This window comes from Oncorhynchus tshawytscha, linkage group LG13, assembly GCF_018296145.1.
Source record: "Oncorhynchus tshawytscha isolate Ot180627B linkage group LG13, Otsh_v2.0, whole genome shotgun sequence".
NCBI classification, from domain to species: domain Eukaryota; kingdom Metazoa; phylum Chordata; class Actinopteri; order Salmoniformes; family Salmonidae; genus Oncorhynchus; species Oncorhynchus tshawytscha.
In genome coordinates this window covers 78891164-78911540 of record NC_056441.1, presented here as the reverse complement: position 1 = coordinate 78911540, position 20377 = coordinate 78891164, and the positions used below count along the sequence as shown (strand labels likewise).

Here is a 20377-nt window from a genome sequence, read left to right as displayed (position 1 = left end):
GGTGTCATATAACCTATATTATCCATCCAGACATCTGGGTGTCATATAACCTATATTATCCATCCAGACATCTGGGTGTCATATGACCTATATTATCCATCCAGACATCTGGGTGTCATATAACCTATATTATCCATCCAGACATCTGGGTGTCATATGACCTATATTATCCATCCAGACATCTAGGTGTCATATAACCTATATTATCCATCCAGACATCTGGGTGTCATATGACCTATATTATCCATCCAGACATCTGGGTGTCATATAACCTATATTATCCATCCAGACATCTGGGTGTCATATAACCTATATTATCCATCCAGACATCTGGGTGTCATATAACCTATATTATCCATCCAGACATCTGGGTGTCATATAACCTATATTATCCATCCAGACATCTGGGTGTCATATGACCTATATTATCCATCCAGACATCTAGGTGTCATATAACCTATATTATCCATCCAGACATCTGAGTGTCATATGACCTATATTATCCATCCAGACATCTGGGTGTCATATGACCTATATTATCCATCCAGACATCTGAGTGTCATATAACCTATATTATCCATCCAGATATCTGAGTGTCATATAACCTATATTATCCATCCAGACATCTGGGTGTCATATAACCTATATTATCCATCCAGACATCTGAGTGTCATATAACCTATATTATCCATCCAGACATCTGAGTGTCATATGACCTATATTATCCATCCAGATATCTGGGTGTCATATAACCTATATTATCCATCCAGATATCTGAGTGTCATATAACCTATATTATCCATCCAGATATCTGGGTGTCATATAACCTATATTATCCATCCAGATATCTGAGTGTCATATAACTTATATTATCCATCCAGACATCTGAGTGTCATATGACCTATATTATCCATCCAGATATCTGAGTGTCATATAACCTATATTATCCATCCAGACATCTGGGTGTCATATAACCTATATTATCCATCCAGACATCTGGGTGTCATATAACCTATATTATCCATCCAGATATCTGAGTGTCATATAACCTATATTATCCATCCAGACATCTGGGTGTCATATAACCTATATTATCCATCCAGACATCTGGGTGTCATATAACCTATATTATCCTACCAGACATCTGAGAGTCATATAACCTATATTATCCATCCAGACATCTGAGTGTCATATAACCTATATTATCCATTCAGACATCTGAGTGTCATATAACCTATATTATCCATCCAGATATCTGAGTGTCATATAACCTATATTATCCATCCAGACATCTGGGTGTCATATAACCTATATTATCCATCCAGACATCTGGGTGTCATATAACCTATATTATCCATCCAGACATCTGAGTGTCATATAACCTATATTATCCATCCAGACATCTGGGTGTCATATAACCTATATTATCCATCCAGACATCTGAGTGTCATATAACCTATATTATCCATCCAGATATCTGAGTGTCATATAACCTATATTATCCATCCAGACATCTGGGTGTCATATAACCTATATTATCCATCCAGACATCTGAGAGTCATATAACCTATATTATCCATCCAGACATCTGAGTGTCATATAACCTATATTATCCATCCAGACATCTGAGTGTCATATAACCTATATTATCCATCCAGACATCTGAGTGTCATATAACCTATATTATCCATCCAGATATCTGGGTGTCATATAACCTATATTATCCATCCAGACATCTGGGTGTCATATGACCTATATTATCCATCCAGACATCTAGGTGTCATATAACCTATATTATCCATCCAGACATCTGAGTGTCATATGACCTATATTATCCATCCAGACATCTAGGTCTCATTTAACCTATATTATCCATCCAGACATCTGAGTGTCATATAACCTATATTATCCATCCAGACATCTGAGTGTCATATGACCTATATTATCCATCCAGATATCTGGGTGTCATATAACCTATATTATCCATCCAGATATCTGAGTGTCATATAACCTATATTATCCATCCAGACATCTGGGTGTCATATAACCTATATTATCCATCCAGACATCTGAGTGTCATATAACCTATATTATCCATCCAGATATCTGAGTGTCATATAACCTATATTATCCATCCAGACATCTGGGTGTCATATAACCTATATTATCCATCCAGACATCTGAGAGTCATATAACCTATATTATCCATCCAGACATCTGAGTGTCATATAACCTATATTATCCATCCAGACATCTGAGTGTCATATGACCTATATTATCCATCCAGACATCTGAGTGTCATATAACCTATATTATCCATCCAGATATCTGGGTGTCATATAACCTATATTATCCATCCAGACATCTGGGTGTCATATGACCTATATTATCCATCCAGACATCTAGGTGTCATATAACCTATATTATCCATCCAGACATCTGAGTGTCATATGACCTATATTATCCATCCAGACATCTAGGTCTCATTTAACCTATATTATCCATCCAGACATCTGGGTGTCATATAACCTATATTATCCATCCAGACATCTGAGTGTCATATAACCTATATTATCCATCCAGACATCTGAGTGTCATATGACCTATATTATCCATCCAGATATCTGGGTGTCATATAACCTATATTATCCATCCAGATATCTGAGTGTCATATAACCTATATTATCCATCCAGACATCTGAGTGTCATATAACCTATATTATCCATCCAGACATCTGGGTGTCATATAACCTATATTATCCATCCAGACATCTGAGTGTCATATAACCTATATTATCCATCCAGACATCTGGGTGTCATATAACCTATATTATCCATCCAGACATCTGGGTGTCATATGACCTATATTATCCATCCAGACATCTAGGTGTCATATAACCTATATTATCCATCCAGACATCTGGGTGTCATATGACCTATATTATCCATCCAGACATCTGGGTGTCATATAACCTATATTATCCATCCAGACATCTGGGTGTCATATAACCTATATTATCCATCCAGACATCTGGGTGTCATATAACCTATATTATCCATCCAGACATCTGGGTGTCATATAACCTATATTATCCATCCAGACATCTGGGTGTCATATGACCTATATTATCCATCCAGACATCTAGGTGTCATATAACCTATATTATCCATCCAGACATCTGAGTGTCATATGACCTATATTATCCATCCAGACATCTGGGTGTCATATGACCTATATTATCCATCCAGACATCTGGGTGTCATATAACCTATATTATCCATCCAGACATCTGGGTGTCATATGACCTATATTATCCATCCAGACATCTGGGTGTCATATAACCTATATTATCCATCCAGACATCTGGGTGTCATATAACCTATATTATCCATCCAGACATCTGGGTGTCATATAACCTATATTATCCATCCAGACATCTGGGTGTCATATAACCTATATTATCCATCCAGATATCTGAGTGTCATATAACCTATATTATCCATCCAGACATCTGAGTGTCATATAACCTATATTATCCATCCAGACATCTGGGTGTCATATAACCTATATTATCCATCCAGACATCTGAGTGTCATATAACCTATATTATCCATCCAGACATCTGGGTGTCATATAACCTATATTATCCATCCAGACATCTGGGTGTCATATAACCTATATTATCCATCCAGACATCTGGGTGTCATATAACCTATATTATCCATCCAGACATCTGGGTGTCATATGACCTATATTATCCATCCAGACATCTGGGTGTCATATAACCTATATTATCCATCCAGACATCTGGGTGTCATATGACCTATATTATCCATGCAGACATCTGGGTGTCATATAACCTATATTATCCATCCAGACATCTGGGTGTCATATAACCTATATTATCCATCCAGACATCTGGGTGTCATATGACCTATATTATCCATGCAGACATCTGGGTGTCATATAACCTATATTATCCATCCAGACATCTGGGTGTCATATAACCTATATTATCCATCCAGACATCTGAGTGTCATATAACCTATATTATCCATCCAGACATCTGGGTGTCATATAACCTGCATCATCGGTTCTGACTTAGAATACGTGGACAACTACAAATACCTAGGTGTCTGGCTAGACTGTAAACTCTCCTTCCAGTCACATTAAGCATCTCCAATCCAAAAGTAAATCTAAAATCGGCTTCCTATTTCACATTTGTTAATTTGTTAATAATTATGTATTGCCTTACCTCCTTACTCCATTTGCACACACTGTATATAGATTTTTCTATTGTGTTATTGACTGTACGTTTGTTTTTCCAAGTGTAACTCTGTGTTGTTTGTGTCGCACTGCTTTGCTTTATCTTGACCAGGTCGCAGTTGTAAATGAGAACTTGTTCTCAACTGGCCTACCTGGTTAAGCTTGTATTGGGGTAGCCAGGAGGGAGGAGAGACAGGGATGGAAAGGAGGGAGAAGAGACAGGGATGGAAAGATAGATGAGATGGGAAAGAGAATGAGACAACATAATAGAGAGGGGGAGAGAGAGAGGGAGGGAGAGATGTGGGGACAGAGAGAGAATAAAATTGAATTGAGAGAGAGCGGGAGAGAGAGTGGGAGGGAGAGGGGGGGGGTACGGAGGGGGAAAGAAGGGGGCGAGTGAGAGGGGGACACAGGGAGAGGGGGAGATAGAAAGGGGGCAGAGAGGAGTGGAGAAAAGGGGGAGAGAAGGGGAGCGAGAGAGAATGGGGGAGAGGGGGATGAGAGAGGGGGAGCGAATGGGGGAGAGATGGGGGAGAGGAGGGGTAGAGAGATGGGGTGGAGAGAGGGGTGGAGAGAGGGGGAGAGAAGGGGGAGAGAAGGGGGTGGAGAGATGGGGGACAGGAGGGGTGGAGAGATGGGGAGAGGAGGGGTGGAGAGGAGGGGTGGAGAGATGGGGTGGAGAGATGGGGGAGAGAAGGGGGAGAGGAGGGGTGGAGAGATGGGGAGAGGAGGGGTGGAGAGAGGGGGAGAGAAGGGGGTGGAGAGAGGGTGGAGAGAAGGGGGAGAGGAGGGGTGGAGAGATGGGGAGAGAAGGGGGAGAGGAGGGGTGGAGAGATGGGGGAGAGGAGGGGGAGAGAAGGGGGAGAGGAGAGGTGGAGAGAGGGGGAGAGAAGGGGAGAGGAGAGTGGAGAGATGGGGGAGAGGAGGGGTGGAGAGAGGGGGAGAGAAGGGGGTGGAGAGAAAGGGAGGAGAGAAGGGGGAGAGGAGGGGTGGAGAGATGGGGAGAGAAGGGGGAGAGGAGGGGTGGAGAGATGGGGGAGAGAAGGGGGAGAGGAGGGGTGGAGAGATGGAGAGGTGGAGAGAGGGGGAGAGAAGGGGGAGAGGAGGGGTGGAGAGATGGGGGAGAGGAGGGATGGAGAGATGGGGGAGAGGAGGGGTGGAGAGATGGGGTGGAGAGATGGGAGAGAAGGGGGAGAGGAGGGGTGGAGAGATGGGGGAGAGGAGGGGTGGAGAGAGGGGGAGAGAAGGGGTGGAGAGAAAGGGTGGAGAGAAGGGGGAGAGGAGGGGTGGAGAGATGGGGAGAGAAGGGGGAGAGGAGGGGTGGAGAGATGGGGGAGAGGAGGGGGAGAGGAGGGGTGGAGAGATGGGAGAGAGGAGGGGTGGAGAGAGGGGGAGAGAAGGGGGTGGAGAGATCGGGGAGAGGCGTGGTGGAGAGATGGGGGAGAGGAGTGGTGGAGAGATGGGGGAGAGGAGGGGTGGAGAGAGGGGGAGAGAAGGGGTGGAGAGATAGGGGAGAGGAGGGATGGAGAGATGGGGAGAGGAGGGATGGAGAGATGGGGGAGAGGAGGGGTGGAGAGAGGGGGAGAGAAGGGGGTGGAGAGAAAGGGAGGAGAGAAGGGGGAGAGGAGGGGGTGGAGAGATGGGGAGAGAAGGGGGAGAGGAGGGGTGGAGAGATGGGGGAGAGAAGGGGAGAGGAGGGGTGGAGAGATGGAGAGGTGGAGAGAGGGGGAGAGAAGGGGGAGAGGAGGGGTGGAGAGATGGGGGAGAGGAGGGGTGGAGAGAGGGGGAGAGAAGGGGGTGGAGAGATGGGGGAGAGGCGTGGTGGAGAGATGGGGAGAGGAGTGGTGGAGAGATGGGGGAGAGGAGGGGTGGAGAGATGGGGGAGAGGAGGGGTGGAGAGATGGGGTGGAGAGATGGGAGAGAAGGGGGAGTGGAGGGGTGGAGAGATGGGGGAGAGGAGGGGTGGAGAGAGGGGGAGAGAAGGGGGTGGAGAGAAAGGGTGGAGAGAAGGGGAGAGGAGGGGTGGAGAGATGGGGAGAGAAGGGGGAGAGGAGGGGTGGAGAGATGGGGGAGAGGGGGGGAGAGGAGGGGTGGAGAGGAGGGGGAGAGAAGGGGGTGGAGAGATCGGGGAGAGGCGTGGTGGAGAGATGGGGGAGAGGAGTGGTGGAGAGATGGGGGAGAGGAGGGGTGGAGAGAGGGGGAGAGAAGGGGTGGAGAGATGGGGGAGAGGAGGGATGGAGAGATGGGGAGAGAGAGGGGTGGAGAGATGGAGGGGTGGAGAGAGGGGGAGAGAAGGGGGTGGAGAGATGGGGAGAGGAGGGATGGAGAGATGGGGAGAGGAGGGATGGAGAGATGGGGGAGAGGAGGGGTGGAGAGATGGGGGAGAGGAGGGGTGGAGACATTCCCTATCTCTCCTTCAGTGGAGAACAAAGTGGAGAATTCTGGGAAAGAGCTCCACGGTAAGGAATGTAAGAAGGAAACATCTGTCCACAAAAGAGAGAATTACAATCTGTCATTCCTTAATCTCAGCGTTCTACAGTCATCAGCTCATATAGACACAGCCTCCCCTAGCAACTAAGCGAGAGAGGGGGGAGGGGCTATGTTCACAAACACAAACAGACCCCACAGAGCCCCAGGACAGAAACACAATTAGACCCAAACAAATCATAAGAAAACAAAAATATAATTATTTGACACATTGGAAAGAATTAACAAAAAAATACCTGACCACTGTGACTGACCCAAACTTAAGGAAAGCTTTGACTATGTACAGACTCAGTGAGCATAGCCTTGCTATTGAGAAAGCCTGCCATAGGCAGACCTGGCTCTCAAGAGAAGACAGGCTATGTGCACACTGCCCACAAAATGAGGTGGAAACTGAGCAACACTTCCTAACCTCCTGCCAAATGTATGACCATATTAGAGACACATATTTCTCTCAGATTACACAGACCAGCAAAGAATTTGAAAGCAAACCTGATTTTGATAAACTCCCACATCTACTGGGTGAAATACCAGTGTCATCACAGCAGCAAGATTTGTGACCTGTTGCCACAAGAAAAGAGCAACCAGTGAAGAACAAACACCATTGTAAATACAACCCATATGTCTGTTTATGTATGCACTTTAACTAATAGCATATCATTACAACACTGTATATAGACATACTAGGACATTTGAAATGTCGTTATTCTTTTGGAACGTGTGTTATCCAGGTTCATCTCTCTGTAGGTGATGGCTTTGTGAAGGACGATTTGGGAATCGCTTCCGGTTGTACACAGGGGATATTTTTGCAGAATTCTGCATACAGAGTCTCTATTTGGTGTTTGTCCCATTTTGTGAAGTCTTGGTTGGTGAGCGGACCCCAGACCTCACGACCATAAAGGGCAACGGGTTCTATAACTGATACAAGTATTTTTAGCCAGATCCTAATTGGTACGTTGAAATGTATGTTCCTTTTGATGGCATATAGGGCCCTTCTTGCCTTGTCTCTCAGATCATTCACAGCTTTGTGGAAGTTACCTGTGGCGCTGATGTTTAGGCCAAGGTATGTATCGTTTTGTGTGTGCTCTTTGGCAACGGTGTCTCGATGGAATTTGTATTTGTGGTCCTGGTGACTGGACCTTTTTTGGAACACCATTATTTTGGTCTTACTGAGATTTACTGTCAGGGCCCAGGTCTGGCAGAATCTGTGCAGAATATCTGTGCTGCTGTAGGCCCTCCATGGTTGGGGACAGAAGCACCAGATCATCATGAAACAGTAGAGATCTTCTCTTCCTCTCTCTCTCTGTCCCACTCCATCTCTTCACCTCTCTCTCTGTCCCTCCCCATCCCATCTCTTCACCTCTCTCTCTGTTCCTCCCCATCCCATCTCTTCACCTCTCTCTCTGTTCCTCCCCATCCCATCTCTTCACCTCTCTCTCTCTCTGTTCCTCCCCATCTCATCTCTTCACCTCTCTCTCTCTCTGTTCCTCCCCATCCCATCTCTTCACCTCTCTCTCTCTTGGTCCCTCCCCATCCCATCTCTTCACCTCTCTCTCTCTCTGTCCCTCCCCATCCCATCTCTTCACCTCTCTCTCTGTTCCTCCCCATCCCATCTCTTCACCTCTCTGTTCCTCCCCACTCCATCTCTTCACCTCTCTCTCTGTCCCTCCCCATCCCATCTCTTCACCTCTCTCTCTGTTCCTCCCCATCCCATCTCTTCACCTCTCTGTTCCTCCCCATCCCATCTCTTCACCTCTCTCTCTCTCTCTCTCTGTTCCTCCCCATCCCATCTCTTCACCTCTCTCTCTCTCTGTTCCTCCCCATCCCATCTCTTCACCTCTCTCTCTCTTGGTCCCTCCCCATCCCATCTCTTCACCTCTCTCTCTCTCTGTTCCTCCCCATCCCATCTCTTCACCTCTCTCTCTCTTGGTCCCTCCCCATCCCATCTCTTCACCTCTCTTTCTCTCTGTCCCTCCCCATCCCCATCTCTTCACCTCTCTCTCTCTCTTGGTCCCTCCCCATCCCATCTCTTCACCTCTCTCTCTCTGTTCCTCCCCATCCCATCTCTTCACCTCTCTCTCTCTTCCTCCCCATCCCATGTCTTCACCTCTCTCTCTCTTGGTCCCTCCCTATCCCATCTCTTCACCTCTCTCTCTCTCTGTCCCTCCCCATCCCATCTCTTCACCTCTCTCTCTCTTGGTCCCTCCCCATCCCATCTCTTCACCTCTCTCTCTCTCTGTCCCTCCCCATCCCATCTCTTCACCTCTCTCTCTCTTGGTCCCTCCCTATCCCATCTCTTCACCTCTCTCTCTCTCTGTCCCTCCCCATCCCATCTCTTCACCTCTCTCTCTCTTGGTCCCTCCCCATCCCATCTCTTCACCTCTCTCTCTCTTGGTCCCTCCCCATCCCATCTCTTCACCTCTCTCTCTCTTGGTCCCTCCCCATCCCATCTCTTCACCTCTCTCTCTCTGTTCCTCCCCATCCCATCTCTTCACCTCTCTCTCTCTCTGTTCCTCCCCATCCCATGTCTTCACCTCTCTCTCTCTTGGTCCCTCCCTATCCCATCTCTTCACCTCTCTCTCTCTCTGTTCCTCCCCATCCCATCTCTTCACCTCTCTCTCTCTCTGTCCCTCCCCATCCTATCTCTTCACCTCTCTCTCTCTCTGTTCCTCCCCATCCCATCTCTTCACCTCTCTTTCTCTCTGTCCCTCCCCATCCCATCTCTTCACCTCTCTCTCTCTCTCTGTTCCTCCCCATCCCCATCTCTTCACCTCTCTCTCTCTCTCTGTTCCTCCCCATCCCATCTCTTCACCTCTCTCTGCCCCTCCCCATCCTATCTCTTCACCTCTCTCTCTCTCTGTTCCTCCCCATCCCATCTCTTCACCTCTCTTTCTCTCTGTCCCTCCCCATCCCATCTCTTCACCTCTCTCTCTCTCCCCCCCATCCCCATCTCTTCACCTCTCTCTCTCTCCCTCCCCATCCCCATCTCTTCACCTCTCTCTCTCTCTCTGTTCCTCCCCATCCCATCTCTTCACCTCTCTCTCTCTCTGTTCCTCCCCATCCCATCTCTTCACCTCTCTTTCTCTCTGTCCCTCCCCATCCCATCTCTTCACCTCTCTCTCTCTCTGTTCCTCCCCATCCCATCTCTTCACCTCTCCCTCTCTTGACAGACAGACATACTGTACTGTCATCTCACCATCTACGCCATCATCTAAACTACATGCGTCCTGCCTAGCTGTGTCACACCAACATTCATGTGAACAGGGATCTCCTAGCAGAGAGAGATGCACACATTACACTCCCACTCCTTACCCCCTGGTGAAAATAGTAAAGGAATGACATTCTTTATTAAACATATATGCTGATTTTTATTTACAACTTATTTGACAGAGGATGTGCCTTACAACTCAGTCGTTGAACAGATGTCTACATGTCACAACCAGATACATAAGCAGTGTTATTCATGGGCCTAGATGACTAATCATGATGTCAAATCATTTACCAAAAAGAGAAAAAAAGCCAACAGAAATGTGAACGTACTAAACTTGTGAATAATACCAAACAGTACAACATAGTCTGATATTTACAACTGAATATATCTCAAATATTGTACATATTTAATATAGCTATAGGCCTTTTTACATACAAGTTATTTTGTACAGAGTTTTATGCAATAACAGATCCACAGGTTATCTTACACATACTTCTCGCTCACACACTTTTTTACAGGTTATTTTCCATGATGAAGTTCTTTGGTGTAGAACTCCAACACGGGACGGAGCGTTTGATTACGCTGCTGATTGGTGTAGAACTCCAACACGGGACGGAGCGTTTGATTACGCTGCTGATTGGTGTAGAACTCCAACACGGGACGGAGCGTTTGATTACGCTGCTGATTGGTGTAGAACTCCAACACGGGACGGAGCGTTTGATTACGCTGCTGATTGGTGTAGAACTCCAACACGGGACGGAGCGTTTGATTACGCTGCTGATTGGTGTAGAACTCCAACACGGGACGGAGCGTTTGATTACGCTGCTGATTGAATGCTGGATGACGGACTGATTATTTTGTTTCACTTATTATCTTTACTGCTTTAACCTCACAGCTAAATCAATGACATCATTAAACAAGTTTCCAGGACAAGTATGTTTACAACAGTATTTGATTGAAGCCTGTCATTTCTTACTTGTAACAAGCCCATGTGTGTTTGTGTGTGTGAGAGAGAAATGGGGTTTGGGGTCAGAGAGATCGGATCCTAAGGTTATTGCTCTAAAGACAGAGAGATCTGGCAATGCATGTTTACTAATAGTGTCAGTTGAGAAAAGAACAGAACAAAAACTATTGAAAATGAGCATCCCTTTCTCTCTCTCCCTCTGCCACTCCCTTCTTCCTAAATCCATGGACATTTGAATGTGTGATGCTGGTGTTTAGCTAGAGAGGGATGGGGGGAGCATAAGAAAGACCCTTAGATACGGAGAAGTTAGTGTAGACCAGTGATACTTCACTGTTCTATCTCAGAAAACACCACAATCCACCTTCCCTTTCTATCCCCCCCCCATGATTGGATGGATGGATGGATGGATGGAGGGGGGTGGATGGAGGGGAGAGGATGGGCGGACGGCTGCCTGGAGGATGGATGGATGGATGGAGGGGAGAGGATGGGCGGACGGCTGGCTGGAGGATGGATGGATGGATGGAGGGGGAGGATGGATGGATGGATGGATGGAGGGGGAGGATGGAGGGGAGAGGATGGGCGGACGGCTGGCTGGAGGATGGATGGATGGAGGGGGTGGATGGAGGGGAGAGGATGGGCGGACGGCTGGCTGGAGGATGGATGGATGGATGGAGGGGGAGGATGGATGGATGGATGGGGTGGATGGAGGGGAGAGGATGGGCCGACGGCTGGCTGGAGGATGGATGGATGGATGGATGGAGGGGGAGATGGATGGATGGATGGAGGGGGAGGATGGATGGATGGATGGATGGAGGGGGTGGATGGAGGGGGAGGATGGGCGGACGGCTGGCTGGAGGATGGATGGATGGAGGGGGTGGATGGAGGGGGAGGATGGGCGGACGGCTGGCTGGAGGGGGGGTGGATGGAGGGGGAGGATGGGCGGACGGCTGGCTGGAGGATGGATGGATGGAGGGGGTGGATGGAGGGGAGAGGATGGGCGGACGGCTGGCTGGAGGGGGAGGATGGATGGATGGATGGAGGGGGAGGATGGATGGATGGATGGAGGGGGAGGAGGATGGATGGATGGATGGATGGAGGGGGAGATGGATGGATGGATGGATGGAGGGGGTGGATGGAGGGGGAGGATGGGCGGACGGCTGGCTGGAGGATGGATGGATGGATGGAGGGGGAGAGATGGATGGATGGATGGAGGGGGAGGATGGATGGATGGATGGAGGGGGAGGAGATGGAGGGGAGAGGATGGGCGGACGGCTGGCTGGAGGATGGATGGATGGAGGGGGAGGATGGATGGATGGATGGATGGAGGGGGAGGATGGATGGATGGATGGAGGGGAGAGGATGGGCGGACGGCTGGCTGGAGGATGGATGGATGGAGGGGGTGGATGGAGGGGAGAGGATGGGTGGACGGCTGGCTGGAGGATGGATGGATGGATGGATGGAGGGGGAGGATGGATGGATGGATGGAGGGGGAGGATGGATGGATGGATGGATGGATGGAGGGGGAGGATGGATGGATGGAGGGGGTGGATGGAGGGGAGAGGATGGGCCGACGGCTGGCTGGAGGATGGATGGATGGATGGAGGGGGAGATGGATGGATGGATGGATGGAGGGGGGAGGATGGATGGATGGAGGGGGTGGATGGAGGGGGAGGATGGGCGGACGGCTGGCTGGAGGATGGATGGATGGAGGGGGTGGATGGAGGGGGAGGATGGGCGGACGGCTGGCTGGAGGATGGATGGATGGATGGAGGGGGTGGATGGAGGGGGAGGATGGGCGGACGGCTGGCTGGAGGATGGATGGATGGAGGGGGTGGATGGAGGGGAGAGGATGGGCGGACGGCTGGCTGGAGGGGGAGGATGGATGGATGGATGGAGGGGGAGGATGGATGGATGGATGGAGGGGGAGGATGGATGGATGGATGGATGAAGGGGGAGGATGGATGGATGGATGGAGGGGGTGGATGGAGGGGGAGGATGGGCGGACGGCTGGCTGGAGGATGGATGGATGGAGGGGGGTGGATGGAGGGGGAGGATGGGCGGACGGCTGGCTGGAGGATGGATGGATGGATGGAGGGGGTGGATGGAGGGGGAGGATGGGCGGACGGCTGGCTGGAGGATGGATGGATGGAGGGGGTGGATGGAGGGGAGAGGATGGGCGGACGGCTGGCTGGAGGGGGGAGGATGGATGGATGGATGGAGGGGGAGGATGGATGGAGGGGGAGGATGGGCGGACGGCTGGCTGGAGGGGGGAGGATGGAGGGGGAGGATGGATGTATTTATGTGCTGCTTTCTTATGTCCATGGTTTAGTGTTAACAAACGGGCTGGGAAGTGGATGCATTCAGCTAACTGAAAGAGAAAATGTCCAAACATCCCATTGGTTCAGCTGATAGCTGGACCAAAACAACCGAGGCTTCCCACAGTGACTGATTTGGGAGAGTCATACACATCACTGTGGGGAGCATCAGAGCTGCAGACCTCGTTCCATTTCCCTGTGTGTTCAGCCAGCTCCCATGTTGTGTATGTATGTAGTGTTCTAGTGAGGAAGGCACTGAGTTGTGAGCGCTGTTGATAATAACACAGTATCTGCCATGCCCAAGATGACAGCCAGCTGTGGTATCCATGGTTACAGTACGCTGTGTTCTACAAGCAGAAGGCTTTAGTTTTGGAGTCGCTAGATGATTCTATTATTGTCTGTTGTTCTTGTTGTTTTAACTCCTCTTCTCTCAACCTTCAGTCTGATTCCTGGTGGGGTTGAAGTGTAAAGGGTGGTTGCCCTTGGTAACAACAGGTTGTAGTTGGTGCAGCGAGGAGTGTCTGTTTCTAGATGGAAAAGCGAGGGGGTTGTTAAGAGGACTGAGTCCTGGTTTGGGGCAGGAGGGTATTGTCATCTCTATAAGTCTCCCATTTAAACATGGCTGTAGGGTTTGAGGTGTGTGTGTATTGGGAGCCTATAGACTGGTCTCTCGCAGGAACATGGTGCCGATGCTGTAGGACACTTTCCTCAGGGGAGCTGGGGGGGCGGAGCGGGAGCTTGTCAGGGAGGCATGGCTATGGGAAGTCCCCCCCTCCAGGAAGTAGCATGTTCCCGGGATATCCTTAGGAAAATTATCAGGAAGCTCCAACCGGGAACGAGGGACGAAAGAGAAAGAGCAATCGTCTTTCAGCAGCCTGGAGAGAAGAAAAGAGGGAGAGAGGAAAAGAGGGAGAGAGGGAAGAAGAGAGATGGAAAGGGAAGAGGGAACAGGGAGAGAGAGAAAGAGGGAGATGGAAAGGGAAGAGGGAACAGGGAGAGAGGGAAGAAGGGAGATGGAAAGGGAAGAGGGAACAGGGAGAGAGGGAAGAAGGGAGATGGAAAGGGAAGAGGGAACAGGGAGAGAGGGAAAGAGGGAGAGAGGGAACAGGGAGAGAGGGAAAGAGGGAGAGAGGGAAGGGGGAGATGGAAAGGGAAGAGGGAACAGGGAACAGGGAGAGAGGGAAGAAGGGAGATGGAAAGGGAAGAGGGAACAGGGAGAGAGGGAAAGAGGGAAGGGGGAGAAAGGGAGAGAGGGAAAGAGAAAGAACGAGGAGAGAGATTTAAACACTCATGGTGTGTGTGTGTGGTATATTTAGCTGCAGATTGGGATTTGGAGATTTCTCCAAACAGCAAACTCTCCAGGGAGTGATGCAGCCTTGTTCCAAATGAGAAAAGGCCACAAACCCAGGCATTATTCACAAGCTACAGGTGTGTGTTCGTGCTGAAGGGGGTATGTACACACACACACACACACACACACACACACACACACACACACACACGCTTTATTTAAATCTGCAACAATTAGCCCTCTTTGTGTCATGTGAATAATGAATGATTCTAAGGAGAGAACGTCCTTGACTGCAAAAATAGAGGTTTCCAAGGCAACACTTTTGACTCACAGAATGGACACCAGAGAGAGAGAGAAGGACAGAGAAAGTGAGAGAGAGAGAAAGACCCAGGACAGCAACCCAATTAGACCCAACCAAAACATGAGAAAACAAAAAGATAATTGCTTGACACATTGGAAAGAATTAACAAAAAAACAGCGCAAACCATGGTGCTATTTGCCCCTAAACAGAGAATAAACAGTGGCAGAATACCTGACCACTGTGACTGACCCAAACTTAAGGACATTTTTGACTTGCCTTGCTATTGGGAAAGGCTTCCAAAGGCAGACCTGGCTCTCAAGAGAAGACAGACTATGTGCACACTGCCCACAAAATGAGGTGGAAACTGAGCTGCACTTCCTAACCTCCTGCCCAATGTATGACCATATTAGAGACACATATTTCTCTCAGATTACACAGATACATTTGAAATAATAATTAGAAAACAATCGTAAACATATATTTCCCATGCCAATAAAGCCACTTAAATTAAAATTGAATTGAAAGGCAGAAAGGCAGAAAGAAAGAGGGAGAGATATAGGGAGAGACAGAAAGAGGGAGAGATATAGGGAGAGACAGAAAGAGGGAGAGACAGAAAGAGGGAGAGAGGGAGAGAGACCGAGATAAAAAGGGAGAGAGAAAGAGATCGGGGGAGAGAGAGAGGGAAAAGAGGGGGGAGAAAGAGAGGGAGAGAAAGTGGGGGAGAAAGAGAGGGAGGGAGAAAGTGGGAGAGGGAGAGAGAGAGGGGTGAGAGAGGCAGAGAGCAAGAGGGAGAGAAAGTGGGAGAGAGGGAGAGAGAAAGTGGGAGAGAGAGGGAGAGAAAGAGAGGGAGAGGGAGGGAGAGAGAAAGAGGGGGAGAGAAAGAGGGAGAGAGAAAGAGGGGGAGGGAGAGAGGGAGAGAATGAGAGGGAGGGGGAGGGAGGGAGAGAGAGAGGGGAGAGTGGGAAAGAAGGGGAGACAATATGAGGGAGAGAGAAAGAGGGAGGGAGAGAAAAAGGAGAGAGAGGGAAAGAGGGAGAGAGAGAGAGAAAGAGGGAGAGGGAAAGAGAGAGAAAGAGGGGGGAGAGAGAAAAAGAGGGAAAGAGAAAAAGATAGGGAGGGAGGGAGAGAGAACGAGGGAGAGAGAGAGAGGGAGAGAGAGAGAGAGAGGGAGAGAGAGAGGGAAAGAGAGAGAAAGAGGGGGAGAGAGAGAAAGAAGGGGAGAGAGAGAGAAAGAAGGGGAGAGAGAGAGAAAGAGGGAGAGAGAGAAAGAGGGAGAGAGAAAAAGAGGGAGAGAGAAAAAGAGGGAGAGAGAAAAAGAGGGAAAGAGAAAAGATAGGGAGGGAGGGAGAGAGAACGATGGAGAGAGAACGAGGGAGAGAGAAAGATGGGGAGAGAGAGAGAGAGGGAGGGAAAGAGGGAGAGAGGGGGAGAGAGGAAGAGAGAAAGAGGGGGGAGAGATGGAAAAAGGGAGAGAGAGAAAGAGGGAGAGCGAAAGAGGGGGAGATAGATAGAGGGAAAGAAAGAAAAAGAGAGATGGAGAAAGGGAAAGAGGGAGAGAGGGAGAGAGAAAGAGGGAGAGAGGGAAAGAAGGGGAGACACAGAAAGAGGAGGAGAGAGAAAGAGGGAGAGAGGGAGAGAGAGGAAGAGAGAGGGGGAGAACAGGAGAGAGGGAGAACGAGGGAGAGAAAGAAAGAGGGAGAGAGAAAGAAAGAAAGAGGGAGAGAGAAAGAAAGAGGGAGAGGGAGAGAAAATGAGAAAAGGTGGAGAGAGAGAAAGAGGGAGAGAGAAAGAGGGAGAGAGAAAAAGAGGGAGAGAGAAAGATGGGGGAGAGAGAGAGGGAAAGAGGGGAGAGGCAGAACGAGGGGGAGAGAGAAAGAAAGAGGGAGAGAGGGTGAGAGAGGGAAAGAGGGAGAGAGGGAGAGAGAAAGAGGGAGAGAGGGAAAGAAGGGGAGACACAGAAAGAGGAGGAGAGAGAAAGAGGGAGAGAGAGAGAAAGAGGGAGGGAGAGAGAGGGAGAGAGAGAAAGAGGGAGAGAGCGAAAGAGGGAGAGAGAAAAAGAGGGAGAGAGAAAAAGAGGGAGAGAGAAAAAGGGGGAGAAAAAGGGGGAGAGAGTGAAATAGAAAGAGGAAGAGAAATAGAAAGAGGGAGAGAAAGAGGGAGAGAGAGGGAGAGAGACCGAGATAAAAAGGGAGAGAGAAAGATTAAGAGAAGGAGAGGGAGAGAAAAGGATCGGGAGAGAGAAAGAGGGAGAGGGAGATGGAGAGAGAGAGGGAGAGAGAAAGAGGGAGAAAGAAAGAGGGAGAGAGAGAGGGAGGGAGAGAAAGAGGGAGAGAAAGTGGGAGAGAAAGAGAGGGAGAGAGAAAGTGGGAGAGGGAGAGAGGGGGAGAGAAAGAGGGAGAGAGAGAAAGTGGGAGAGAGGGAGGGAGAGAGAGAGAAAGTGGGAGAGAAAGAGAGGGAGAGAAAGAGAGGGAGAGGGAGGGAGAGAGAAAGAGGGGGAGAGAGAAAGAGGGAAAGAAAAAGGGAGAGAGGGAGAAAGGGAAAGAGGGAGAGAGGGAGAGAGAAAGAGGGAGAGAGGGGAGAGCAGGAGAGAGGGAGAACGAGGGAGAGAAAGAAAGAGGGAGAGAGAAAGAAAGAAAGAGGGAGAGAGAAAGAAAGAGGGAGAGGGAGAGAAAGAATGAGAAAGGGTGGAGAGAGAAAGAGGGAGAGAGAAAAAGAGGGAGAGAGAAAAAGAGTGAGAGAGAAAGATGGGGGAGAGGGAAAGAGGGGAGAGGCAGAACGAGGGGGAGAGAGAAAGAAAGAGGGAGAGAGGGAGAGAGAAAGAGGGAATGAGGGAGAGAGAGAGAGAAAGAGGGAGGGAGAGAGAGAAAGAGGGAGAGAGCAAAAGATAGGGGGTGAGGGAGAGAATGAGGGAGAGAGAGATTGTTGGGGGAGAGAGAGAGGGAGGGAGAGAAAGTGGGAGAGAGGGAGGGAGAGAGAGAGAAAGTGGGAGAGAAAGAGAGGGAGAGAAAGAGAGGGAGAGGGAGGGAGAGAGAAAGAGGGGGAGAGAGAAAGAGGGAAAGAAAAAGGGAGAGAGGGAGAAAGGGAAAGAGGGAGAGAGGGAGAGAGAAAGAGGGAGAGAGGGGGAGAGCAGGAGAGAGGGAGAACGAGGGAGAGAAAGAAAGAGGGAGAGAGAAAGAAAGAAAGAAAGAGGGAGAGAGAAAGAAAGAGGGAGAGGGAGAGAAAGAATGAGAAAGGGTGGAGAGAGAGAAAGAGGGAGAGAGAAAAAGAGGGAGAGAGAAAGATGGGGAGAGAGAGAGGGAAAGAGGGGAGAGGCAGAACGAGGGGGAGAGAGAAAGAAAGAGGGAGAGAGGGTGAGAGAGGGAAAGAGGGAGAGAGAAAGAGGGAATGAGGGAGAGAGAGAGAGAAAGAGGGAGGGAGAGAGAGGGAGAGAGAGAAAGAGGGAGAGAGCGAAAGATAGGGGGTGAGGGAGAGAATGAGGGAGAGAGAGAGAACGTTGGGGGAGAGAGAGAGGGGGGGCGAGAGAAAGAGAGAGAGAGAGAGAGGGAGGGAGAAAGAGAGGGAGAGAGAGAGGGAGGGAAGGAGGGAAGGAGGGAGGGAGGGAGAGAGAGAAAGAGGGAGAGAGAAAGAGGGAGAGAGAAAGAGAGGGAGAGAGATAGAGGGAGGTTGAAAGAAAGATAGAGGGAGGGGGGAGAAAGAGGGAGAGAGAAAGAGGGAGAGAGAGAGAGAGAAAGAGTGAGAGAGAGGGTGGGAGAGAGAGAGGGAGAAAGAGGGAGGGAGAAATAGGGAGGGAGGGTGAGAGAGAGAGCGAGAAAGAGGGAGAGAAAGAGAGATGGAGAGAGAAAGAGGGAGAGATGGAGAAAGAACACTAAGATCAGCTCTCATCTCAAAGTGTTTGACTCAATATTGCAGTGTGTGCGTGTGTGTGTGTGTGTGTGTGTGCCTGCCTGCGGGTGTGTGTTAATGACGTATCACAAATTCAGTGACTGGATGTGACCATTTATGTCTCTAATGTCCTTAGAGACTGAAAGCTGCTCTATTGCCATTCATTCTCCCCCCTCACATATACACACACACACCACACACACCACACACACACACACACACACACACACACACACACAGGTGTACTCACCGGTATGTGGTTGGGCTGACGTTGATGCATCGAGGGTGGCTGCCAGACTCAAACTTGCTGGCCAGTGTGACATTGTTGCCAAACAGACAGTACCTGGGCATCCTCACCCCAACCACCCCCGCCAACACTGAGCCTGTATGGATACCTATACGCAGCTGAAGGATGGAGAGAGGGAGGGAGAGTAGGGGGTGGTGGGAGTAGTAGAGAGAGAAAGAGATGTCAGTTGAACACTGGCCGGTGAGGGACAGTAGAAACAGTTTCAGTAGAGGGCTAAAACAGACTTATACACTGAGAATACAAAACATTAGGAACACCTTCCTAACACTGAGTAATGCTGTGGGGGTCGCCTTTCATCAGTCAATGATTGTCAGGCAAATAACTGTCGGTCTAATGGTCTAATGGTAATTGACCATTAATTAACATAAACACATTTAGCATCTCCTGGCTTCCACACATATGGTAGCTTACAAGTCATTTAAAAAAGGAAAATAAATCCATGTAATATAGTCTACACCTTCACAATAAATCCATGTAATATAGTCTACACCTTCACAATAAATCCATGTAATATAGTCTACACCTTCACAATAAATCCATGTAATATAGTCTACACCTTCACAATAAATCCATGTAATATAGTCTACACCTTCACAATAAATCCATGTAATATAGTCTACACCTTCACAATAAATCCATGTAATATAGTCTACACCTTCACAATAAATCCATGTAATATAGTCTACACCTTCACAATAAATCCATGTAATATAGTAACCTATAAATCCATGTAATATAGTCACCTTCACAATAAATCCATGTAATATAGTCTACACCTTCACAATAAATCCATGTAATATAGTCTACCTACACCATCACAATAAATCCATGTAATATAGTCTACACCTTCACAATAAATCCATGTAATATAGTCTACACCTTCACAATAAATCCATGTAATATAGTCTACACCTTCACAATAAATCCATGTAATATAGTCTACACCTTCACAATAAATCCATGTAATATAGTCTACACCTTCACAATAAATCCATGTAATATAGTCTACACCTTCACAATAAATCCATGTAATATAGTCTACACCTTCACAATAAATCCATGTAATATAGTCTACACCTTCACAATAAATCCATGTAATATAGTCTACACCTTCACAATAAATCCATGTAATATAGTCTACACCTTCACAATAAATCCATGTAATATAGTCTACACCTTCACAATAAATCCATGTAATATAGTCTACACCTTCACAATAAATCCATGTAATATAGTCTACACCTTCACAATAAATCCATGTAATATAGTCTACACCTTCACAATAAATCCATGTAATATAGTCTACACCTTCACAATAAATCCATGTAATATAGTCTACACCTTCACAATAAATC

The 20377-nt window shown here is 48.4% G+C and overlaps 1 protein-coding gene across 1 annotated transcript in view; it reads right to left on the bottom strand.

Moving 5' to 3' along the window:
- Positions 1–13148: 13148 nt before the first annotated feature.
- Positions 13149–20377, bottom strand: part of LOC112265698 (guanylate cyclase soluble subunit alpha-2-like) — an 83858-nt gene continuing 76629 nt past the window's right edge. The window contains exons 8-9 of the mRNA XM_024443246.2: positions 18966–19120; positions 13149–14116 (exon numbers count right to left, since the gene is read on the bottom strand). Of these exons, the coding sequence (XP_024299014.2) occupies positions 13897–14116; positions 18966–19120 (375 nt within the window). The 3' untranslated portion in view covers positions 13149–13896. The remainder of the gene's footprint in view (positions 14117–18965; positions 19121–20377) is intronic.